This window comes from Oncorhynchus nerka, linkage group LG26 (genome assembly GCF_034236695.1).
Source record: "Oncorhynchus nerka isolate Pitt River linkage group LG26, Oner_Uvic_2.0, whole genome shotgun sequence".
NCBI lineage: Eukaryota > Metazoa > Chordata > Actinopteri > Salmoniformes > Salmonidae > Oncorhynchus > Oncorhynchus nerka.
In genome coordinates, this window is record NC_088421.1 from 40,468,086 (window position 1) to 40,489,455 (window position 21,370).

At 40.2% G+C, this 21,370-nt stretch overlaps 1 protein-coding gene across 4 annotated transcripts in view; it reads right to left on the minus strand.

Annotated features, from left to right (window-relative positions):
* Positions 1 to 340: 340 nt before the first annotated feature.
* Positions 341 to 21,370, minus strand: part of cyth1a (cytohesin 1a) — a 141,814-nt gene continuing 120,784 nt past the window's right edge. For 3 of the 4 annotated variants that reach the window (XM_065010679.1, XM_065010678.1, XM_065010680.1), the window contains exons 7-13: positions 20,666 to 20,778; positions 18,763 to 18,911; positions 18,136 to 18,248; positions 11,927 to 12,005; positions 7,446 to 7,514; positions 6,051 to 6,205; positions 341 to 1,545 (exon numbers count right to left, since the gene is read on the minus strand). In XM_065010679.1, coding sequence (XP_064866751.1) covers positions 1,467 to 1,545; positions 6,051 to 6,205; positions 7,446 to 7,514; positions 11,927 to 12,005; positions 18,136 to 18,248; positions 18,763 to 18,911; positions 20,666 to 20,778 — 757 coding nt within the window. In that variant the 3' untranslated portion in view covers positions 341 to 1,466. The remainder of the gene's footprint in view (positions 1,546 to 6,050; positions 6,206 to 7,445; positions 7,515 to 11,926; positions 12,006 to 18,135; positions 18,249 to 18,762; positions 18,912 to 20,665; positions 20,779 to 21,370) is intronic. The other variant, XM_065010677.1, reaches the window with a different exon arrangement.

A 21,370-nucleotide genomic window follows, 5' to 3' on the forward strand; every position in this document is an offset into this window, starting at 1 on the left:
ACAAGGAAAGAGAAGAGAAGAGAGAGGAGAAATATGAGAGGAAAAAGAGAGATGTGTGAAAGACAAGGAATGAGAGAAGAGAAGAGAAAAGAGGACAGAATAGAGGGACAGGGCAGATGAGGACTGACTGACAGATACACAGACTCTCTAGTCCCCTGAATGGACCTCCAAGTCCAACAGGAAATGAAGTGCGATAGCTGAGCCCTCGTCCATAATCCCACACTAACACCATGTGCAAACCACTCATCAGGGAAGTGTACATTAGTGCACACAACAGAAAATGAAAATGAACACATCTTATTGGACAAGTCAAGTTAGTCCCCACCTTTTTCAGTCGCCGTTCTTCCGTTTCGGTGCCTAATGAACACGACACTGTGTTTAACAACCATGTTTCGGAGTGTGTTTTCACAACAAAGTTAGCAGGTCTAAACTGCTGTCAAACAACTGGGGAAACATATGATCAACAAAGAGTCAGGGACAAACAGCGATGGAGGAATATAGCTGTCAAAGCTCAATTATTGGCACAGATTATGTGCATATAAACAGGCAAATGTAATGGCAAACATGTTCATTTAATTATGTTAATTTTAAAAACTCATTGTAAATGAACTCTTCCTTCAGTTACTGAGTGACAGTTTGGACAGAGTCTAAGTTTATCCTGATACAGACCGATCCAGAGCCAAGTAACAATCTCCTGAGAGGCAACTTTGACAGAAAGACTTCAAAAAAGTTTATTCTCGTTTCAAAAAAATCGTCGGTTGGCAATATAACCCATTCCCCCTCAGTCTTTCTAAAAACCTTATCAAAAACTAAAACTGAAACCCAAAAGCTCAAGATTCTGAGGGAAATATATACAGTAGTAAGCTCTACAAACACACGTTGCCCATCATATTAACGTATACAGAAAAGCATCTCACCTTTCCTTTTGAAAGCTAGTAGGAATATTTTGGTTGGGATGCCACAACTCCATCAGACCTGCTGAGTTTAGATGAGGTGTGTGTGTGTGGTGTGTGTGTGTGTGTGTGTGTGTGTGTGTGTGTGTATGTGTGTGTGTATGACTTCAGTGTACGACATTGGTGTGAGTGAGGGTATGGGTGTGTGTGCACATGTCTTTTTGAGGGAGGGGATCCATTTTACCCGGAAAGCGATAGACCCCTTCCTCCCAAAATACACACAGCAAAGAGTTTAGAGAGAGACGGAGAGCATTCAGCCACAGAGACAGGAGCAGGGGGAAGAGGAGGAGGGGGTGGCAGGACAGCATGCACCCTGTCCTGTTGGTCGGTCTGTGGAATCCCAAAGCTAGAGCCTATCCCAGAGAAATGCTGACCGAGGAAAGAGGCCCCAACCCCCAGTCTGCAGCCCCTGCCCCAACCCCATCCCCAGGCCTGAAAACACAAGTCTCAGGGTCTCAGCAGGATGGGTCCAAACTCTCTCAACGGGGGGAAGAGGAGGAGTCCTGAGCAGCTCTAGTGTCTCTTCATGGAGGAGACCTTCTTCTTGCGGGTGGCCAGCATCTCATAGAAGGGATCCCTGCTGATGGCAGCTCTGTGAGGGTGGGGGTAGAAGGGGGGTAGTCAGTACACTCCCCTGGTGGGATAACCTAGTTTATTATCAATGTGTATGGTGGAAAGGAACAGAGGTCAAAAGGAAGCTACGAGTATTTTAGGATTACACATCAAATTAAGAGAGTATTTTAGGATTACACATCAAATTAAGAGAGTATTTTAGGATTACACATCAAATTAAGAGAGTATTTTAGGATGACATCAAATTAAGAGAGTATTTTAGGATTACATGAGTATTTTAGGATTACACATCAAATTAAGATTTTTAGGATTACATCAAATTAAGAGAGTATTTTAGGATTACACATCAAATTAAGAGAGTATTTTAGGATTACACATCAAATTAAGAGAGTATTTTAGGATTACACATCAAATTAAGAGAGTATTTTAGGATTACACATCAAATTAAGAGAGTATTTTAGGATGACACATCAAATTAAGAGAGTATTTTAGGATTACATGAGTATTTTAGGATTACACATCAAATTAAGAGAGTATTTTAGGATGACACATCAAATTAAGAGAGTATTTTAGGATTACACATCAAATTAAGAGAGTATTTTAGGATGACACATCAAATTAAGAGAGTATTTTAGGATGACACATCAAATTAAGAGAGTATTTTAGGATGACACATCAAATTAAGAGAGTATTTTAGGATGACACATCAAATTAAGAGAGTATTTTAGGATGACACATCAAATTAAGAGAGTATTTTAGGATGACACATCAAATTAAGAGAGTATTTTAGGATGATGACATCAAATTAAGAAATTAAGAGAGTATTTTAGGATGACACATCAAATTAAGAGAGTATTTTAGGATGACACATCAAATTAAGAGATTTTTAAGAGGATTTTAGATTACACATCAAATTAAGAGAGTATTTTAGGATGACACATCAAATTAAGAGATTTTAGGATTTTACATCAAATTAAGAGAGTATTTTAGGATGACACATCAAATTAAGAGAGTATTTTAGGATTTTACACATCAAATTAAGAGAGTATTTTAGGATGACACATCAAATTAAGAGAGTATTTTAGGATGACACATCAAATTAAGAGAGTATTTTAGGATGACATCATCAAATTAAGAGTATTTTAGGATGACACATCAAATTAAGAGAGTATTTTAGGATGACACATCAAATTAAGAGAGTATTTTAGGATGACACATCAAATTAAGAGAGTATTTTAGGATGACACATCAAATTAAGAGAGTATTTTAGGATGACACATCAAATTAAGAGAGTATTTTAGGATGACACATCAAATTAAGAGAGTATTTTAGGATGACACATCAAATTAAGAGAGTATTTTAGGATGACACATCAAATTAAGAGATATTTAGGATGACACATCAAATTAAGAGAGTATTTTAGGATGACACATCAAATTAAGAGAGTATTTTAGGATGACATCAAATTAAGAGAGTATTTTAGGATGACACATCAAATTAAGAGTATTTTAGATGACACATCAAATATTTTAGGATGACACATCAAATTAAGAGAGTATTTTAGGATGACACATCAAATTAAGAGAGTATTTTAGGATGACACATCAAATTAAGAGATTTTAGGATTACACATCAAATTAAGAGAGTATTTTAGGATGACACATCAAATTAAGAGAGTATTTTAGGATGACACATCAAATTAAGAGAGTATTTTAGGATGACACATCAAATTAAGAGAGTATTTTAGGATGACACATCAAATTTTAGGATGACACATCAAATTAAGAGAGTATTTTAATGACACATCAAATTAAGAGTATTTTAGGATGAAATTAAGAGAGTATTTTAGGATGACACATCAAATTAAGAGTATTTTAGGATGACATCAAATTAAGAGAGTATTTTAGGATGACACATCAAATTAAGAGAGTATTTTAGGATGACATTAAGAGAGTATTTTAGGATGAAATCAAATTAAGAGAGTATTTTAGGATGACACATCAAATTAAGAGAGTATTTTAGGATGACACATCAAATTAAGAGAGTATTTTAGGATGACACATCAAATTAAGAGAGTATTTTAGGATGACACATCAAATTAAGAGAGTATTTTAGGATGACACATCAAATTAAGAGAGTATTTTAGGATTACACATCAAATTAAGAGAGTATTTTAGGATTACACATCAAATTAAGAGAGTATTTTAGGATTACACATCAAATTAAGAGAGTATTTTAGGATTACACATCAAATTAAGAGAGTATTTTAGGATTACACATCAAATTTTTTAAGAGATCAAATTAAGAGAGTATTTTAGGATTACACATCAAATTAAGAGAGTATTTTAGGATTACACATCAAATTAAGAGATTATTTTAGGATTACACATCAAATTAAGAGAGTCATTTTAGGATTACACATCAAATTAAGAGAGTATTTTAGGATTACACATCAAATTAAGAGAGTATTTTAGGATTACACATCAAATTAAGAGAGTATTTTAGGATTACACATCAAATAGTAAGAAATATTTTCCATAACCCATCTATAACAACATCACAACACATCCATAACCCATCTATAACAACATCACAACACATATATAACCCATTCATAACAACATCACAACACATCCATAACCCATTCATAATAACATCACAACATCACAACACATATATAACCCATTCATAACAACATCACAACACATCCATAACCCATTCATAATAACATCACAACATCACAACACATATATAACCCATTCATAACAACATCACAACACATATATAACCCATTCATAACAACATCACAACACATCCATAACCCATTCATAACAACATCACAACATCACAACACATATATAACCCATTCATAACAACATCACAACACATCCATAACCCATCAATAACATCACAACACATATATAACCCATTCATAACAACATCACAACACATCACATAACCCATTCATAACAACATCACAACACATCCATAACCCATCTATAACAACATCACAACACATCCATAAGCCATTCATAACAACATCACAACACATCCATAAGCCATTCATAACAACATCACAACACATATATAACCCATCTATAACAACATCACAACACATCCATAAGCCATTCATAACAACATCACAACACATCCATAACCCATTCATAACAACATCACAACACATCCATAACCCATTCATAACAACATCACAACACATCCATAACCCATCTATAACAACATCACAACACATCCATAACCCATTCATAACAACATCACAACACATCCATAACCCATTCATAACAACATCACAACACATCCATAACCCATTCATAATCAACATCACAACATCACAACATATATAACCCATAACCCATTCATAACAACATCACAACACATCCATAACATCTATACAACACATCCATAAACCCATTCATAACAACATCACAACACATCCATAACCCATTCATAACAACATCACATCACATCCATAAACCATCTATAACAACATCACAACACATATATAACCCATCTATAACAACATCACAACACATCCATAAACCATCTATAACAACATCACAACACATATATAACCCATCTATAACAACATCACAACACATCCATAAACCATCTATAACAACATCACAACACATCCATAACCCATTCATAACAACATCACAACACATCCATAAACCATCTATAACAACATCACAACACATCCATAACCCATTCATAACAACATCACAACACATCCATAACCCATTCATAACAACATCACAACACATCCATAACCCATTCATAACAACATCACAACACATCCAACCCATTCATAACAACAACAACACATCCATAACCCATTCATAACAACATCCAACACATATAACCCATTCATAACAACATCACAACACATCATAACATTCATAACAACATCACAACACATCCATAACCCATTCATAACAACATCACAACACATATATAACCCATTCATAACAACATCACAACACATCCATAACCATTCATAACAACATCACAACACATAACATCACAACACACCCATAACCCATTCATAACAAACATCACAACACATATATAACCCATTCATAACAACATCACAACACATATATAACCCATTCATAACAACATCACAACACATATATAACCCATTCATAACAACATCACAACACATCCATAACCCATTCATAACAACATCACAACACATCCATAACCCATTCATAACAACATCACAACACATCCATATAACCCATTCATAACAACATCACAACACATCCATAACCCATTCATAACAACATCACAACACATCCATAACCCATTCATAACAACATCACAACACATATATAACCCATTCATAACAACATCACAACACATATATAACCCATTCATAACAACATCACAACACATATATAACCCATTCATAACAACATCACAACACATATATAACCCATTCATAACAAAATCCCAACACATCCATAACCCATTGATAACTTGTTGATAAGCAGTAGTACTGACTTGATGCTGTTCATCCACTCATCCTTCTCCTCCGTGGTGGGAGCAGAGATCCTGTAGAAGGTGTGGTTCCCCTCCACCACTCTGCCGTCCGCCTCCGTCTTACAGGCCTTGATCACCTGGTCCTTGTTCTCTGGGATGAAGAGTTCAAAGCAGTTCTATGCAGAGGAGAGGAGAGGGAATCTAAATGGTGTTGTCTTGGTTACTCAGGTCCTCCCTCATCTTCTCTAAACACATTGGAGCAGAAGATCTAAGGTTCCTCCAATCAGGTTCTTCTCCTCCAAAACGTTTTGAGAATGAGGCAAGGAGAGAGAATATGAGGAATGCCACAACTCTATCAGAACAGCTGAGTTTCAGAAGGTGTGTGTGTGTGTGTGTGTGCTCCCGCACATTGGCTAACCGGGCTATCTGCATTGTGTCCAGCCACCCGCCAACCCCTCTTTTACGCTACTGCTACTCTCTGTTCATCATATATGCATAGTCACTTTAACCATATCTACATGTACATACTACCTCAATAAGCCTGACTAACAGGTGTAGCCTCTACTCTTAGTCAAATGTCTTTTTACTGTTGTTTTATTTCTTTACTTACCTACACACACACATCTTTTTCGCACTATTGGTTAGAGCCTGTAACTGTAAGTAAGTATTACACTGTAAGGTCAGTGTTGTCTTCGGCGCACATGACAAATAAACTTTGATTTGATGTGCTGTTCCACACTACCACCAGGGGGAGACAACGTCTAGTCTGACATTATTGAACTATAATCTCCCCTTTCTGCTGAACTGTGCACTTGTTCACTTCCCTTCATGGATTTGGAAGGAAATTACTGCAATATGGAAACTCCCTCTAACCCATGTTTACACCAATCCAATGCTGTCCATTGTATGGGGAGTAGTGAACTGGTGCACACTTCAGGAGGAAGGATCAGTCCAAAATCATTTTGTCATATCTCGCAGATCTCAGAAGAGAACTCATGTCAATATTTGTCCATGTCACACATCATTAGTTGTGTTTGAACAGCTATATGCCTCAATCGCAAACGAATGGGAGGTGAAATAGCGCTCTTATTTCCTGATTATACTTCCTGATCAAATTCAAATCAAGAAATTTGACAGTGTTCTTTTATCTCCAATGTGTGTGTGCTTTTACTATCCTTATGGATTACCAGAAGTCCTCACAAGGATAGTAAAACAAGGAACATTTTGCCAGTCCCCACAAGAAAAAATGACTATTTTAGGCTTAGAGGTTAGGTTTAGGGTTACAATTAGGGTTAAGGTCAGGGGTCAGGGAAAATAGGATTTTGAATGGGAATCAATTGTTTGGTCCCCAAAGGAGAGTAAAACAAACGTGTGTGTTATGTGGTCGAAACAGCAAAGAGTGCAGTGTGTGCTTACAGGCTTCTTGTCCTCAACCTCTCGGATGCTGAGGTTCTCCAGTGGAATGATCCCTCTGGGCTCTTTGTCCTATAGGACAGAAACATGGAAGTTAAGATGAATATATTAAGAGGACAGAAACATGGAAGTTAAGATGAACCTGTTAAGAGGACAGAAACATGGAAGTTAAGATGAACCTGTTAAGAGGACAGAAACATGGAAGTTAAGATGAACCTGTTAAGAGGACAGAAACATGGAAGTTAAGATGAACCTGTTGAGGACAGAAACATGGAAGTTAAGATGAACCTGTTAAGAGGACAGAAACATGGAAGTTAAGATGAACCTGTTAAGGACAGAAACATGGAAGTTAAGATGAACATGGAGGACAGAAGCATGGAAGTTAAGATGAATCTGTTAAGAGGACAGAAACATGGAAGTTAAGATGAACCTGTTAAGAGGACAGAAACATGGAAGTTAAGATGAACCTGTTAAGAGGACAGAAACATGGAAGTTAAGATGAACCTGTTAAGAGGACAGAAACATGGAAGTTAAGATGAACCTGTTAAGAGGACAGAAACATGGAAGTTAAGATGAACCTGTTAAGAGGTCAGAAACATGGAAGTTAAGATGAACAAGAGGAAAACATGGAAGTTAAGATGAACCTGTTGAGGACAGAAACATGGAAGTTAAGATGAATCTATTAAGAGGACAGAAGCATGGAAGTTAAGACTAATCTATTAAGAGGACAGAAACATGGAAGTTAAGATGAACCTGTTAAGAGGACAGACACATGGAAGTTAAGATGAACCTGTTAAGAGGACAGAAACATGGAAGTTAAGATGAACCTGTTAAGAGGACAGAAACATGGAAGTTAAGATGAACCTGTTAAGAGGATAGAAACATGGAAGTTAAGATGAACCTGTTAAGAGGACAGAAACATGGAAGTTAAGATGAACCTGTTAAGAGGACAAAGAAACATGGAAGTTAAGATGAATCTGTTAAGAGGAAAGAAACAAAATGGAAGTTAAGATGAATCTGTTAAGAGGAAAGAAACATGGAAGTTAAGATGAACCTGTTAAGGACTGCTGTGGGACATGGCTTAAAATACAGACAGCAAAATGTGGTGTTACTAAAGGGATATTACACTACAAAATGTGGTGTTACTAAAGGGATATTACACTACAAAATGTGGTGTTACTAAAGGGATATTACACTACAAAATGTGGTGTTACTAAAGGGATATTACACTACAAAATGTGGTGTTACTAAAGGGATATTACACTACAAAATGTGGTGTTACTAAAGGGATATTACACTACAAAAATGTGGTGTTACTAAAGGGATATTACACTACAAAATGTGGTGTTACTAAAGGGATATTACACTACAAAATGTGGTGGTTATTAAAGGGATATTACACTACAAAATGTGGTGTTACTAAAGGGATATTACACTACAAAATGTGGTGTTACTAAAGGGATATTACACTACAAAATGTGGTGTTACTAAAGGGATATTACACTACAAAATGTGGTGTTACTAAAGGGATATTACACTACAAAATGTTGTGTTACTAAAGGGATATTACACTACAAAATGTTGTGTTACTAAAGGGATATTACACTACAAAATGTGGTGGTTATTAAAGGGATATTACACTACAAAATGTGGCGTTACTAAAGGGATATTACACTACAAAATGTGGTGGTTATTAAAGGGATATTACACTACAAAATGTGGTGGTTATTAAAGGGATATTACACTACAAAATGTGGTGGTTATTAAAGGGATATTACCCTAGAAAATATGGCACATACTAAAGGGATATCACACTACAAAATGTGGTGTTACTAAAGGGATATTACACTACAAAATGTGGTGTTACTAAAGGGATATTACACTACAAAATGTGATGTTACTAAAGTGATATTACACTACAAAATGGGGTGTTACTAAAGGGATATTACACTACAAAATGTGGTGTTACTAAAAGCATATTACACTACAAAATGTGGTGTTACTAAAGGGATATTACACTACAAAATGTGGTGTTACTAAAGGGATATTACACTACAAAATGTGGTGGTTACTAAAGGGATATTACACTACAAAATGTGGTGGTTATTAAAGGGATATTACACTACAAAATGTGGTGTTACTAAAGGGATATTACACTACAAAATGTGGTGGTTATTAAAGGCATATTACACTACAAAATGTGGTGTTACTAAAGGGATATTACACTACAAAATGTGGTGTTACTAAAGGGATATTACACTACAAAATGTGGTGGTTATTAAAGGGATATTACACTACAAAATGTGGTGTTACTAAAGGGATATTACACTACAAAATGTGGTGTTACTAAAGGGATATTACACTACAAAATGTGGTGTTACTAAAGGGATATTACACTACAAAATGTGGTGTTACTAAAGGGATATTACACTACAAAATGTGGTGTTACTAAAGGGATATTACACTACAAAACTAAAGATGTGGTGTTACTAAAGGGATATTACACTACAAAATGTGGTGTTACTAAAGGGATATTACACTACAAAATGTGGTGGTTATTAAAGGGATATTACACTACAAAATGTGGTGTTACTAAAGGGATATTACACTACAAAATTACTAAAGGGATATTACACTACAAAATGTGGTGTTACTAAAGGGATATTACACTACAAAATGTGGTGGTTACTAAAGGGATATTACACTACAAAATGTGGTGTTACTAAAGGGATATTACACTACAAAATGTGTGTTACTAAAGGGATATTACACTACAAAATGTGGTTATTAAAGGATATTACTAAAAATGTGGTGTTATATTACACTACAAAATGTGGTGGTTACTAAAGGGATATTACACTACAAAATGTGGTGGTTATTAAAGGGATATTACACTACAAAATGTGGTGTTACTAAAGGGATATTACACTACAAAATGTGGTGTTACTAAAGGGATATTACACTACAAAATGTGGTGTTACTAAAGGGATATTACACTACAAAATGTGGTGTTACTAAAGGGATATTACACTACAAAATGTGGTGTTACTAAAGGGATATTACACTAAAATGTGGCGTTACTAAAGGGATATTACAAAAAATGTGGTGTTACTAAAGGGATATTACACTACAAAATGTGGTGTTACTAAAAATGGGATATTACACTACAAAATGTGGTGTTACTAAAGGGATATTACACTACAAAATGTGGTGTTACTAAAGGGATATTACACTACAAAATGTGGTGGTTATTAAAGGGATATTACACTACAAAATGTGGTGTTACTAAAGGGATATTACACTACAAAATGTGGTGTTACTAAAGGGATATTACACTACAAAATGTGGTGTTACTAAAGGGATATTACACTACAAAATGTGGTGGTTATTAAAGGGATATTACACTACAAAATGTGGTGTTACTAAAGGATATTACACTACAAAATGTGGTGTTACTAAAGGGATATTACACTACAAAATGTGGTGTTACTAAAGGATATTACACTACAAAATGTGGTGTTACTAAAGGGATATTACACTACAAAATGTGGTGTTACTAAAGGGATATTACACTACAAAATGTGGTGTTACTAAAGTGATATTACACTACAAAATGTGGTGTTACTAAAGGGATATTACACCACAAAATGTGGTGTTACTAAAGGGATATTACACTACAAAATATAGTGTTACTAAATGGATATTACACTACAAAATGTGGTGTTACTAAAGGGATATTACACTACAAAATGTGGTGTTACTAAAGGGATATTACACTATATTATATTTTATTGTGAATGGAATATCCCTGTTAATGACGTTACTCTGAATAATTTTTACAGTGGTGTACTCAAAGTAATACAGACAGTTGTACTTACAGTGGTGTACTCAAAGTAATACAGACAGTTGTACTTACAGTGGTGTACTCAAAGTAATACAGGCAGTTGTACTTACAGTGGTGTACTCAAAGTAATACAGGCAGTTGTACTTACAGTGGTGTACTCAAAGTAATACAGACAGTTGTACTTACAGTGGTGTACTCAAAGTAATAGACAGTTGTACTTACAGTGGTGTACTCAAAGTAATACAGACAGTTGTACTTACAGTGGTGTACTCAAAGTAATACAGACAGTTGTACTTACAGTGGTGTACTCAAAGTAATACAGACAGTTGTACTTACAGTGGTGTACTCAAAGTAATACAGACAGTTGTACTTACAGTGGTGTACTCAAAGTAATACAGACAGTTGTACTTACAGTGGTGTACTCAAAGTAATACAGACAGTTGTACTTACAGTGGTGTACTCAAAGTAATACAGGCAGTTGTACTTACAGTGGTGTACTCAAAGTAATACAGGCAGTTGTACTTACAGTGGTGTACTCAAAGTAATACAGACAGTTGTACTTACAGTGGTGTACTCAAAGTAATACAGACAGTTGTACTTACAGTGGTGTACTCAAAGTAATAGAGACAGTTGTACTTACAGTGGTGTACTCAAAGTAATACAGACAGTTGTCCGTGAGAATGAACCATCTTCTCTTCCAGGTCTTGACGCGTCCCCCTGAGGAATAGAGAGACGGTGTTAGCCAGACTCAGGGGGGGAGAGAGAAAGAGAGGGATGGGCACCGGACAGCGGATGACAGAGCAGCAGACAGGCAGACAGACGCATGGATAGACAGACAGGCAGATAACAGGTATAGAACTATAACTCCCATCTCCCTACATTCCCCATCAAGCACCGCACAGTATCATGCTCCTCCAGCAACCCACACCATCGCATCTAGACAACCAGTTATTCTACTCTACATGAGAGAGAAGCATGAGATTACAGAGGAGTTCTGTTGACTAAACTGGGCTTTGATAAGACCAAGGTATTCTGTAATCACCTTTTTACACTGTAATCGCCTTTAGCCTGTTGGCTCCGATATGTTCTTTTCACATTTTCCTTTCAGAACAGTTCCAGCAACTATGGTGGATGCATAACCAGGCCATCTCAGTACAGCTTGGTTCAGCTCAGCTCTGGAGTGAAAAGCCCTTAGCCTTATAGATTAGACAGAACCGTATATCATGTTGAATACTGTCTGAAACCTGAGTGCTCATTTTAACTGTCCCACCTCTCCTCTGTAGGTCCTCAATATAGCTGACTTAGGACTTACAGTCTCTCCCAGAGTAGACAACCTTTAAAGGAGATCAACAGCCTCCCAGAGTAGACAACCTCTAAAGGAGATCAACAGCCTCCCAGAGTAGACAACCTCTAAAGAAGATCAACAGCCTCCCAGAGTAGACAACCTCTAAAGGAGATCAACAGCCTCTCAGAGTAGACAATATCTAAAGGAGATCAACAGCCTCCCAGAGTAGACAACTTCTAAAGGAGATCAACAGCCTCTCAGAGTAGACAACCTCTAAAGGAGATCAACAGCCTCTCAGAGTAGACAACCTCTAAAGGAGATCAACAGCCTCTCAGAGTAGACAACCTCTAAAGGAGATCAACAGTCTCTCAGAGTAGACAACCTCTAAAGGAGATCAACAGCCTCTCAGAGTAGACAACCTCTAAAGGAGATCAACAGCCTCTCAGAGTAGACAACCTCTAAAGGAGATCAACAGCCTCTCAGAGTAGACAACCTCTAAAGGAGATCAACAGTCTCCCAGAGTAGACAACTTCTAAAGGAGATCAACAGCCTCCCAGAGTAGACAACCTCTAAAGGAGATCAACAGTCTCTCAGAGTAGACAACCTCTAAAGGAGATCAACAGTCTCTCAGAGTAGACAACCTCTAAAGGAGATCAACAGTCTCTCAGAGTAGACAACCTCTAAATGAGATTTTTAATTTTTTAATTTGACCTTTATTTAACTAGGCAAGTCAGTTAAGAACAAATTCTTATTTTCAATGACGGCCTAGGAACAGTGGGTTAACTGCCTGTTCAGGGGCAGAACGACAGATTTGTACCTTGTCAGCTCGGGTTTTGAACTTGCAACCTTCGGGTTACTAGGCCAACGCTCTAACCACTAGGCTACCCTGTCGCCCCTAGCTGGGATAGCTGGGATATAAAACCAAACACTTGTTAAAGTTTAGACCTCCAAGAGTTAATGAGATCCTACTATGGGGAATGTCAAATAGTACTACTAACAATTGGCTCAAATCCTTTGCCTCTTTCACACCCGGCATGGTGTCTCTGGTTAACTCAGCAGCTCAGTGATCTGTGGCAGACCCCCGACCGCACCGCCACCTCCTGTTAGGGAGAAACCTGATCAGAGCAGCAGATGGCAGCTAGCAGCTAGCTCACGCTGGGAGGAAGAGATGCCAATAAACAGCGTCTGGGGGGGACTGGAGCTAACCTGGAGATATGCTAGTAGGCTACTCACTCTATAGGAATCTCTGGCTGGAACTTTCTGTCTTTGGCCGTATTCACAGTGATATATGATATAAACACCAGTCAATGTACTGTCTGAAGACACCTTTCTGTCCAATTAGGTCATTTCTGGACAATATTTCTGTCTGTTTAAGGGACCCCTTTTTCCTCCTCTAAGTCTAAATACCCTCCATCAAAACTAAATGGTATGGACACACCGTGTACATGGACACACACCTACATGCTCCAGGAGAAAACACCATACATACCATTTTTCATTAAAGACAAATCAATATGATGACATAAATGCTTGTCTGGCTGTTCAATGTCTGGCTGTTCAATGTCTGGCTGTTCAATGTCTGGCTGTTCAATGTCTGGCTGTTCAATGTCTGGCTGTTCAATGCCTGGCTGTTCAATGCCTGGCTGTTCAATGTCTGGCTGTTCAATGTCTGGCTGTTCAATGTCTGGCTGTTCAATGCCTGGCTGTTCAATGCCTGGCTGTTCAATGCCTGGCTGTTCAATGCCTGGCTGTTCAATGTCTGGCTGTTCAATGTCTGGCTCTACTGAAAGTGCCAAGGTCGTTGAACTGTTACACCACCACCAATGTTAGTATGAAGACACTAAACAGACACACTAAGAAAAGCCATCTCCCAAGACAGAAGAGCAGTGTTGTGGACACCATCTAACAGAAGTGTTGATCACAACAGGCCAGAAAAGACACACTTGTATTGATCATATAGCAGCGATGCTAATGTATATGATCAGCTATCACACTACAGAGGTCATGAGAGGGCACTTAAACAATCGCCGTCCCGATATCCACATACCAGCACACTTCTTAGTATGAAACAATGGAGGCTGCTGATGGGAGGAAGGCTGATAATAATGTCTGGAACGGAGCCAATGGAATGGCATCAAACACATGGAAACCATGGAAACCGTGTGTTTGGTGTATTTGATACCATTCCACCAATTCCGCTCCAGCCATTACCATGAGCCTGTCCTCCCCAATTAAGGTGCCACCAACCTCCTGTGGTATTGGGCAGGTATTCTAAGTAGTGGGCTAGTGTGGACATTGGAACATGACCACAAACACGTTCTCCTTGCCGCCATTTTGTCACTGTGTTATCGTCATCTTGTCCTCAGAATGTGACATATGAATGTTGAAACGACACTTGACAGACAGACTCATGTAGAGACAAATGGCAGAATTTCACAGCTGATGATATGACAGTTGATTGGCTTGGAGGAGATTGTGATTGATTGATGATTGGTTGACCACTTCAGTTCCTGTCAGTCACTCAGAGAGCGAGGACCCTGGCAAAAAATGTCCCAGACAAGGCGGCTTTGCCCGAGGAGATTTTTGTTGGTTGGTGCAGGCAGGTCAGGGGGTGCCGGGCTGGGGAGGAGTGGAGGAGGAGCGATCGCCCATGCACAGGGGGGTCAGAACAGGGAAGGTTAGGAGGGACCTGGGTCATGTTTAGTAATGAGAGAATGTTTTTGAAATGGAGTGAAACAGTGAGGTACTGTAACAGCTGAATTTTGCCATGCTGTGCCCCACTGAACATGACCCAGGACATGTTCAGCACTGGTCTCTTTTCACCACCAGCTTCAAGTCACATAAAATACATTTTATAATTGTATCATACTGTGATTAACAGGGGCAACTTGGTTGTCAAAATTACTTTTAAATTGATGAGGAAGAGCTCTGGATTTACATGACAAGTTAAATGTGCTTTCCTTGGTCCTATCAGATTATTCAATCTCTATTCCTAAACACACTAGCTAGTATGTAGCCTATATTCTAAACACTAATTATGTAGTGCACTTATGCAGTTCCATAGATAGTCCCAGTTGGTCCCCACTCCCCTCCTAACCTCCCCTTCTCAACACACATCCCCCATTCTCCATTCTCCCCACCCCCACCTCACTGTAGTCCAGTCCAGTCCAGTCCAGCACCACACCAGACCAGACCAGACCTGGGATCACAGTAGTTGTTTTCTTTCAAATACTTTGAGCGTTTGAGTGATCCTGCCTGGAGCATTTTGTACTTTTGGTTCCATTGTGCCAGGTGCCAGGCAAGCTCAATCAAGAGCTGCTGAAGTATTTGGAAGATAACAAATGTTATTTGAACCCATGTCTGCACCAGACCAAAGCCACACCAGCCCAGGCCAAAGCCAGACCGGGCCAAAGCCAGACCATCACCCTTCAGGTCATTAACAGCATGACGGAGAGAGCAGAGCTGGAACCAGTTGGTGTAGCTGCAGTATTCCCCTCATATGATCCCATTAAAGAGATATCAACAGCAGACATGGTTCTTGTCAGCCAGAACTTCTGATTTAATATTCGCAATCTAAAATGCTGGTCAATTTTCAATATGTTCCTAAATGGTAGCTAATTGGTTGCTAATTCAAAACGACGTATATTCGTAGATCTGTCTTCAAAGCCTTTGTCGTGTTCTCTCTGGAAAGAGGAATACTGCAGCCCGCCAAAACACGGAGACTGAAAAGGTCAATCACCACAGCATCACAGAGAGGTCAAACTCTTCACTACAAAACAGAATGGGCACCATGTTGTTCCCCGAGCGGCCTAACCAGGCAAAGCACCTAGCAACCGCCCGGCGACCAATACACAGAGAGAGAGAGAAGCACGTGGACAAACCACCAGCTCAATGGAAGACCAACAAACATACAAACATACAATTAATAGTAGATTCAGTCGATGATGGCGGAACAAGGAAACCCAACAGCAACAAAATCCACAAATAACAACAACAAAACGTTCAAAGCGTAGAACGGAAATAAATGAAGGAGAACGGAAGCAATGGCGGACCACCGAAAGCACCGAGAGCTGAGAAGATGAACTGGTTTTGGGGAAGAGCAGATGTACATACCTCCTGAGGAAAGACAACAGCCAAAATCATGGAGCAAACAAACAAACGAGGAAGAAAAAGAAAACAAAAATCAAATTAAATTATAAAAAAAATCATAGCACCACTTCTTGCTCATCTGATTGGAGGAGTGGCTCGATGCACTGGTTTACAATGTTGGCACTCGGAGGAACAGGCCTTCAAAAAGGCATTTTGATATTTAAATTCATCAGGTTACATGGTTATATTATCAGATTTGATGAAAACTGATCAGTTTAATTTAGATTAATCATAGGCTATTTCTCAATATAAAGCTCTGGGTTAAGAGGAGTTATCCTGCAGTACATTAACAACCACCAGAGGGGGCTTCTGCTCACCCCAAATCATTTGAGTTCAATGCATTGTTACAGTGGTGCCAACTTGTGTAAAGCAACGCATTGCACAGCACCTCCTCTAGGGTCCCAGTTCTTTCAGGCCAATTATTTCATCTTCCACCCAAATGAGTAGAACCTGAATGTCAATATTCACAGTTATGTATCTCTGGAGTGTGATTGGAGACTTCTTCATCTTACTGGAAGGGTGGGAAAGACTCACACTGATTAAGGGTTTCAATTCAAGTTCAGGGTCCTATTCATTAGGCACCAAATGGGAGAAAATGGAACGTAACAGCGAGGCACTACCTGGACTTGTCCAATAAGAAACGCATATGTTCATTTTCCGTTGCAAAACATTTTGTACCTAATGAACATGGCCCAGATCATTGTGAATTTATATCAGAGTCATTGTGAATTCATCTAAACAGAGGCTGCGTAAGATCCACAGGGAAGCAGACAGGGTGGAGAATTAGGAAGTCCCTACGTCTCGGTTAGATGACAGGACATAATGTGCTTCTCTTTGCTGGAAGACTGATCATTGGGATCCTGAAAGAGTCATTGTAACATTAGAGGGGAAGGAAGCGTTGTTGTCATGTGTTCACTGGTTTATACTCCACTGTACAGGTTGTCCCTCTATGTACAGCATGTGCATCCGTCCGTCTGTCTGTGTATCATGTGTAGGTATGAGTGTGTGTGCGTCTATGTGTGAGTGAGTGTATGAATATGCCTAGTCGTGCATTATTGAAAGCCCTCCACATGTGGTCGTCTGATCTCAGGGCCTCATCCATAATGCATTGGGGGTGGGCAGGGGCCCCTCAAATACTGTATATGGACTGAACACACAATCACACTCCGTCTCACACACACACACAGTCTGATCAAGATGGGCCCATTGGTCAGTATGTAGACCTCTGTTTCAGTCTGATAGAATCCATCACACCTTCCTTACCATGGTAGACAGTCATAAACACAGTCATCGATGGGCACAGTAATATTGGAGAGGATTGGAGAGGATACAGACCTTTGGGATTTCAACATTAGTTCAATACATCAACGTTATTTAAATGTTCTTAAGGTTATTTCAGCGTCTGGTCCCGCTCACCCAGTTTAAGCAGCCAGCCCTCCCGGTCTGGGTTAAAGAAGGTGTGTGTGAGATCGTTCCCGTCGTCCTCAGGGATTTTGAAGGGCTCGTTCTTGATGCTGTCATACAGGTTCTGTGTGGAGGAGAGAATAACACTAGGACTTGAGGACAGAGAGAGACAGAGAGACGGAGAGGAAGGTAGAGGACCCCTGGGGCAGGGGGATGGACAGAGAGATGGAGAGGAAGGTAGAGGACCCCTGGGGCAGGGGGATGGACAGAGAGATGGAGAGGAAGGTAGAGGACCTCTGGGGCAGGGGGATGGACAGAGAGATGGAGAGGAAGGTAGAGGACCCCTGGGGCAGGGGGATGGACAGAGACAGAGAGGAAGGTAGAGGACCCTTGGGGCAGGGGGATGGACAGAGAGACAGAGGACCCCTGGGGCAGGGGGATGGACAGAGAGACAGAGGACCCCTGGGGCAGGGGGATGGACAGAGAGACAGAGGACCCCTGGGGCAGGGGGATGGACAGAGAGACATAGAGGAAGGAAGATGGCCCCTGGGGCAGGGGGATCTGATGGAATCAGCCGTGAGATGGAGGGGTGGACAGAGAGATGGAGAGGCCTTGTTGATGTCTCTGTTCACACACACCCTGAGCAGGTCCTCTGGAAGGTCTCCTCCATCGTTGATTCCTCTGTTCATGGAGATGAAACGCTCCACGGCCGGCTTGTCCTTCACGTTGGGGTTGTGGAGGCTGGTGTTCAGCATGATGATGGCAAACGACAGGATGTAACAGGTGTCTGGAGAAAAACACACACACACACTCATACATACATACAGACACACACACACACACACACACATTACATACAGACACACACAAGCATTCAGGCACACACACAGGCACACATTTGCAAATTGGGAGCCCAACATTGTCATACAGATAGATGCCTGGACACAGTCCCAGAAACAAACAGCACTGTCTCCATTACAACCAAAACACTGTTATTGGACACGTGAATAGTGGATTTTTCTTTTTTCACCACACAGCCGACACAATTTATACCGGAGTGATTGATGGTCAGCTGCAGTGCTCGCAAATATAAAGTGTTACCACGACAACTTCGGAATAAAGATTCTCCGGGACAATAGGATCAAAACATGTAAATGACTGGAGCTTAAAGGACAGGAGACTAGATTCAGAGAGAGAGACCCTGTTAAGGAAGAGAGTGAGCTGGACCCGCATGAAAGAGTGTGTTGGTCGCTAAGTCTGTGTGTGTGTTGCTCAGTGTGTGTGTGTGACTCTCAGTGTGTGTGTGTGTGTCGCTCAGTTTGTGTGTGTGTCGCTCAGTGTGTGTGTGTGTCGCTCAGTTTGTGTGTGTGTCGCTCAGTGTGTGTGTCGCTCAGTTTGTGTATGTGTCGCTAAGTGTGTGTGTGTCGCTCAGTGTGTGTGTGTGTTGCTCAGTGTGTGTGTGTGTTGCTCAGTGTGTGTGTGTGTGACTCTCAGTGTGTGTGTGTGTCTTTGTGCATGCATGTGTGTATGTCTGTGCGGTGTGTGCATACATGTGTGCGTGGTGTGTGCATACATGTGTGTGTGTGTGTGTGTGTGTGTGTGTGTGTGTGTGTGTGTGTGTGCGCGTGTGTGTATGCAGGCGTGTGCAGAGAGACAATGTGGTCAGAGGCTGGCTGACACAGCAGTAGCAGTAGCATTTCCATTATTTGTCCTGTTTGTCTCAGAGAGAGAAGACCATGAATTATTCACATCCATCTGCATCCATGTAACAACACACCAAACACCCTTCCAGTAAACACCCCACCAGGCCTGGGTTCACACACCCCAACAGGCCTGGGTTCACACACCCCACCAGGCCTGGGTTCACACACCCCACCAGGCCTGGGTTCACACACCACACCAGGCCTGGGTTCAAACACCGCACCATACTGTATATCCCCTCATACTGTATATCCCCTCCTACTGTATATCCCCTCCTACTGTATATCCCCTCCTACTGTATATCCCCTCCTACCGTATATCCCCTCATACCGTATATCCCCTCCTACCGTATATCCCCTCCTACCGTATATCCCCTCCTACCGTATATCCCCTCATACCGTATATCCCCTCATACCGTATATCCCCTCATACTGTATATCCCCTCTACTGTATATCCCCTCCTACCGTATATCCCCTCATACCGTATATCCCCTCCTACCGTATATCCCCTCCTACCCCTTCTCTGTATATCCCCTCCTACTGTATATCCCCCTCCTACCGTATATCCCCTCATATATCCCCTCGTATATCCCCTCATACTGTATATCCCCTCGTACTGTATATCCCCTCATACTCCTACCGTATATCCCTCTCCGTATATCCCCTCATACATATCCTCTCCGCTAGAAAATTCAAACGGTGGGTCAGAAAGCAAAACCCCTGGATTAACCCTTCAATTGTCCATCACCATGACAGGCGGTGGCCCTAGCTGTAACAATGCTTTATCTCGTTGACCCTTCACTACATGCCTGGTACTGAGGTCCAAGCCTGTGGTCCTACCTGTGGACTGGAAGACACCAGGGTTGCACTGGCAGTATCTCTGGGCGAAAGCCTCCATCATGCGGTCGATCTTCTGGGCCTCGCCAGGCAGCCGGAAGCTCCACAGGAACTGTCTGTTAGGGGAGGAGAAAGAGAGGTCAGTCAGCAATACCATCGTTCAACTACTAACTTTGGCTAAATACCAAATGGCACTCTATTTCCTACGTAGTGCACTTCTTTTGACCAGTAGGTTGATATACATATCTAGGCGACTAAAATACTTTGTTATCTACTGATCAGGGTGTGAAGGTGGGACCATTGTTTCTCATGTAAAGTAGGTAAGCCTTGTCTGAGCCAGAACAACTCCTGTTTGCTTTATCTAACTTAGTGAAATGCACTGACTGGAAGTCTCTTTATCTAACTTAGTGAAATGCACTGACTGGAAGTCTCTTTATCTAACTTAGTGAAATGCACTGACTGGACATCTCTTTATCTAACTTAGTCACTGACTGGAAGTCTCTTTATCTAACTTAGTGAAATGCACTGACTGGAAGTCTCTTTATCTAACTTAGTGAAATGCACTGACTGGAAGTCTCTTTATCTTTATCTAACTTAGTGAAATGCACTGACTGGAAGTCTCTTTATCTTTAGTGAAATGCACTAAAGTCTTTTATCTAACTTAGTGAAATGCACTGACTGGAAGTCTCTTTATCTAACTTAGTGAAA